This window comes from Egretta garzetta, unplaced genomic scaffold (assembly GCF_000687185.1).
Source record: "Egretta garzetta isolate BGI_Z169 unplaced genomic scaffold, ASM68718v1 scaffold595, whole genome shotgun sequence".
Classification (NCBI taxonomy): Eukaryota; Metazoa; Chordata; class Aves; order Pelecaniformes; family Ardeidae; genus Egretta; species Egretta garzetta.
The window spans coordinates 552,856-558,103 of record NW_009259682.1 but is presented as its reverse complement, the minus strand read 5'-3'; the positions used below and the strand labels follow the sequence as shown (position 1 = coordinate 558,103).

Sequence of the window (5,248 nt, the reverse complement as noted above, 5' to 3'; positions counted from 1 at the left end):
TGCTGCTGAATCCAAAGCAGCTCTGATGCCACCACCTCCCCAGCGACGGCGTTGGGGATGGGGCTGATGCTTTTTGCTGATGCTTTTTTGCTCTCACCCCAACTATAAATGGGCGGTGAACGCAATGGGATGCAATGAATCCAGAGCAGCGCCCGGATAGGGACCGGCCTCCCCTGGGAGTGATTCACAGCAGGATGGGTCAGTATTTTTCTGCTCAGGCTTTTAGATGGCTGTTGACTTAAACCGGGAAAGGTGGTTTTGCTTCTCCGGCGTTTTCTTTTTTCCTCTGTAGTTTTTCGGAGCGTTGTTTATTTTAGAGCATCAATTGAACGTGCGCCTGATTTTAGGATGGTACAAGCCCTAGAAAATCAGGTTTGGGCATTTGTGTTTCACAGGAGTTAAGTTCACTTATACAAGTATGAACCTAAAGAAACACCCAGAGAGAGTTTATTTTATATAACAGCATCTCTGTGTGTTGAATGCAGCGTTTGAGATTGCAGCATGTGGAATTTCAGCTTTCTGCCTCCTCCTTTTCCGAGTCCTACATTCTTCTTTTATCCTCCAATTTTCCACACTTTCCTGTCAGCTCCAAGCTGATTTTTATTTTATTTTACTTCTGAAGTGGAACTGCACTGGTTAATTTGTTTTGGTGCTTAAAGAAAAAAGAGACCACCTCTGCATTTCTGATCTAAAAACTGGTGGGAGGGACTCAAAAATCAGCTTTTTTGGGTTTGGTTTTTTTTTTTAACCCTTTTGGAGCACAGATTTCAAGCAAATCCATCAGGTCTTTTCCAAGCCTTCCAAGTGTTGAAGATGTTTACAGGTGACGCATTGCACTTCTGGTTTGATTTGTAGGATTGGGAAAGTTGCGTAAAGTGCTGCAGGGCTTAAGACTTTCCCGATGGCTCTGTCCCTAAGGCACCCAGGAGCACAGAAGTGCTGGAAGATTTTGGGATGAGATTACGGGGATTTTGACCTCCTCTCAGTTTTACACCCACCTGCAGGTGGGAGCCCAGCTCCTTGCTCTGCTGGGCCGTACCGGCGTGGCAGCGTGGTGGGGATTGCATCGTGGTGGGAATTGCATCGTGGTGGGAATTGCATCGTGGTGGGAATTGCATCGTGGTATGTCTGCCTGCGTGAGCCTTCCCGTCCCAGCTGGGGTCGGTTGGCATAGGTGCAGGAGGCGGCTTTGCTTTCCTATCCGTTTTGAATAAAAGCGCTTGTCGCGGTGGGTCGCAGCAACCGAGTAGCTGCCAAATCCCTCCGGATGCCCCATTTCTTGCGACAGCCTGGTGCTCCAGTCGCGTGTTAAAGCACTTGTCCCTCCTCGGAAAGCCCGCGCTGCTCTCGGGGTTTAACCCCAGCTGGCAGCTAAGCCCCACACGGCCGCTCGCTCACTCTCCCCGCCCCGGTGGGATGGGGAGAGAATTGGGGGAAAAAAGGTCAAACCTGTGGGCTGAGATAAAGATGGTTTAATAAGCCAGTAGAGGAAGAGAATAGTAATAATAATAACGATAAAAGAACATAGAAAGCAAGTGCTGCACAATGCAACTGCTCACCACCTGCTGACCTATGGCCAGCCCATCCCCAGGCAGCGATCGCTCCTCCCTGGCCAGCTCCCCCCAGTTTCTATACTGGGCATGATGCCATCTGGTATGGAATAGCCCTTGGGCCAGTTGTCAGCCATCCTGGCTGGGCCCCCTCCCAGGCCCTTGTGCCCCTGGCAGAGCAGGGGAAGCCAAAATGTCCTTGCCCAGTGTAAGCCCTGCTCAGCAACACCTGAACCATCAGTGGGTTATCGACGTTATTCTCATCCTAAATCCAAACCACAGCTCTATGCCAGCTACTAGAAAGAAAATTAACTCTATGCCAGCTGAAACCAGGGCAGCTGCTTTCACTCTTGCCCCCCCAGCCTTCGGTGGTACCACCAAAAAGGTAAAACATGAGCCACTACAAAAGCTGAGCTCTGCATCGGCAGAGGTTTCTGACTGGCCCGAGTGCACACACTGATGTATTTTTTTTTAATACAGAGATAGCGGCATGTTCGTGGATGAAAAGCCATTGTATTTAAATTTCCAGGGTCACATCATCCGTTGAGCCAGAAGTCAGATAAAAGTATATTCATAACTTTATTCTGCCATAAAAAGAGTGCGACGAGGTAAAAATAAAAAATCCTTAGGTGAAAAAATAAAAATCCTTACATTATTAAAAAGGCGGTTTTAGAGATTAGGGAAGAATGGAAAAAACCCCAATAATTCTAACAATAATTGCTTTAAACTCTGTGTTACCTTCTACTTTCCCTTGGACAGTGACAAAAAGACTGCTGGGTTTTTAAGAAGAGCCGTAACTTTCTGGCTCTCCAGCAGCAATGCAGCTCAGGTATGTTTGAGCTGCAGGCGCCACGGGGGGAATACTTTGTTTCTTTAAGAATCTTATTTTTTCCATTAATTTTTTTCAATGTTAATGGGAACATTTTTATTAGGCTTGTTTTGTTTTGTAATAACCTTGTCAGATTTGAAAGGCAGTATCCAGGTAACGGTATGTATATGAGGAGGAAAGAACGGATGGCTTTGGTTTGTTAAACGCACTCTTGAACCTCTTCCAGCTGGCTGCACGGGGGAGAGCGTTTACCTCTCCCTTCCCCGCGCATCGCCGCGTTAATTAGATCCAGAAGGGAAGGATCGCGCTCCCGCGGGAAGGGCATCTGCCGCTTCCTAAAGGAGCGCTTGGGAAAAGTCACCACCGAACCCTAGGGAGAAGGGGAGGGGGCTGGCGAGCCCCAGCAGAGCTGCAAGGGTTGTAAACCCTCTCTCTTTTTCTTTCTTTCCTCCCTCCCTTTTGCTCACCCCCTCGCCCCCCCCCCAGAATCGCACACCCTGGACGGCGATGAGAGGCCTTGCACCGCCGCCGAGGCCGCGGTCACGTTCTCAGCCTTGACGACAGCTCAGAAGGAAAACCACACGTGCCACCGGGCGCTGCCTCCCCTGACTTCAAAGAAGCCCTGCTTGCTGAGCCCCCCGTCGCCTCTGAGGCTCACGGATGTCCCCGAGCACGCCTCGGACGACTCCTCCGCCCATGCCATCTCCCTCACGTCCTGCGTGACGAAGGGCATGAGCTCCTGGTCGCTGCCGGGTGACTGCGAGAAGGCTCCTTTCACCATGATGGAGCCCGGAGGCATGTCGGCGCTGACGGGCGACTGCTTGATGCAGCCGAGCCGGACCTGTCTGGGCTGCTTTATTGAATCAAAGGACGGCATTGATGCGGAGCCGGGAATAAGCTTGAAAGTGGGGGATATAAATAGGGATTATGACACCTGTTCGGTCTCTGATATAGGGATTCACTGCATGAGCACAGGAGAAACCATGAGATATGGGGATCAACTGCTTTCAGACCAGCTTTTAAGCTTCCCTATGCATAAATCGAGGGCAGCGGACAAAAGAGATGCAGAAAAATCTGACAGTGATTCAGAGGACCCCACTCAGAAAAATTATTACGAGGGATTACTATTAGACAAATGCAATGGTGAGGAACCTTTACTAACAAATCCCAACCAGGAATGGGGCTATTTTGAATCTTTCATTAGTGAAAGTAAAATTGAGCTGCTTGACCTCTGCTCCAAAAATGAGCTTTCTGTAAATCTGTTTTCCGAGGAAGACGTGGATAATTACATGTTTGATGACGATGACTCCACCTTGGGAAGCGACGTCTGCTCCCTAAAGATCAGATACGAATCTTTCCAGGACAACGTGCGGGAGAAGACCACCTCTCTACAAGAGGACGCCCAGTTCAACTTCTTCCCCAGCGTCTTCGGCAACTGCACCAAAAGGGACAGCAGGAGCACCCTGAAAAGGGGGCCTGGCAGTGCCACCGACCCTTCTCAGTTCAAATCCGAGGAAGGCATCATCTGGGGGGAGGAGGAGGAGGATGGCGAGGAAGAGGATGGTGAGGAGGAGGAGAAAGCTGCCTTAAATAAATCTTGCAACAGCACGGAGATGGTGCAGTACGTGGGCTCCAAGAGGAGCCACTTCTTGGACTCGGTGAATTCCACGGAGGACTCCGGGGAGTTCAGCGACGACAGCACTTGCACAGAGTCCTCCTACGACGTGCTGCGGGATATCAAGGACTGCAGCCGGTACCTGTCCCGGGACCACTCCGGCTCCTTCATTCAGCAGAACTACGGGTTGCGGGCGAAGAGGAAAGTGCGATACAGCGATGACTATCTGTACGATGTGGACTCCATCGAGAATGAGAAGATCCTGGACAAGAAGGAGTGGCTCCCAGACGGGCCCAAGGAAGAGGATGATGACGAGTGGTGCCCCAAGAAGCGGCGAAAAGTCTCTCGCAAGGAGCCCCCCGTTATCATCAAGTACATCATCATTAACAGGTTTAAAGGGGAGAAACATATGCTGGTGAAGCTGAGCAAAGTGGATGCCAACGAGACAACTGTTACCCTAAACGAGGAGCTGCTCAGCAAATACGAGAAGCTGGCCCCACTGAAGGGCTTCTGGCAAGAGAGGCAGCAGAGCCGGCTGGATTTGCTCAGATCGTCTCTCTACCACAAGCAGAATTTCTATCTTAACGGCTCAGATGCTTCGTTCCTCCCTCACCCACGGAAGCGAAAATGCAAGCTAGCAAACAGGCACCGGATTCAAAGAATTAAAGCCATCGAGCAATCAGTGAACAAGCTAGGCTCTTGCTCCTCCGATCACAAGCAGCCTTGCAGCAGCAAAGAGGACGCGGGCCTGAAAGGGCTGCCGGCGTTAGCCATCGCCACCCCCAGCTGTGCCAACGGATTACACGTAAATGACATCACGGGCATTGCCGCCGTGAAATGCAAATCGCAGGAACGGGAGCACAAGGGGACGGAGAGGAAAGTGCTCCGCAGAATCAAATTCAAAAGTGAAGCCAGGTTGAAGTGCAAGAAGATCAAAGCTGCCACCAGCACGGCGGAGGGCTCCCCGGCGCTTGAAAACCAGGACTCTGCAGCGCGGCTGAAGGACGAAAACGCTCCTTGTGCTTCAGACAGCTCCCATCTCCCGGAGTGCCATGAGGATAAGGTTGCTAAAAATTCTCCTTTCTTACCATCCACCTCCTCTTCAGACAAGCCTCTGCCATCTGCTAATATCACCACCAATGTACCCCTGATCCCCGGAGGGTATCTGCAGACGTTGTTAGACGCTTCTGATTTGTCGAGCAACACCGGCATCTCATACTTCGCCCAGCATCCCTCCGAGCAGCAGCAGCAGCA

General features: G+C 50.9%; 1 protein-coding gene across 1 annotated transcript in view; it reads left to right on the top strand.

Moving 5' to 3' along the window:
- The window catches only part of NEXMIF (neurite extension and migration factor), a 9,927-nt gene that overhangs the window by 1,375 nt on the left and 3,304 nt on the right, over nucleotides 1–5,248 (top strand). The window contains exon 2 of the mRNA XM_009638580.1: nucleotides 2,866–5,245. Coding sequence (XP_009636875.1) covers nucleotides 2,866–5,245 — 2,380 coding nt within the window. The remainder of the gene's footprint in view (nucleotides 1–2,865; nucleotides 5,246–5,248) is intronic.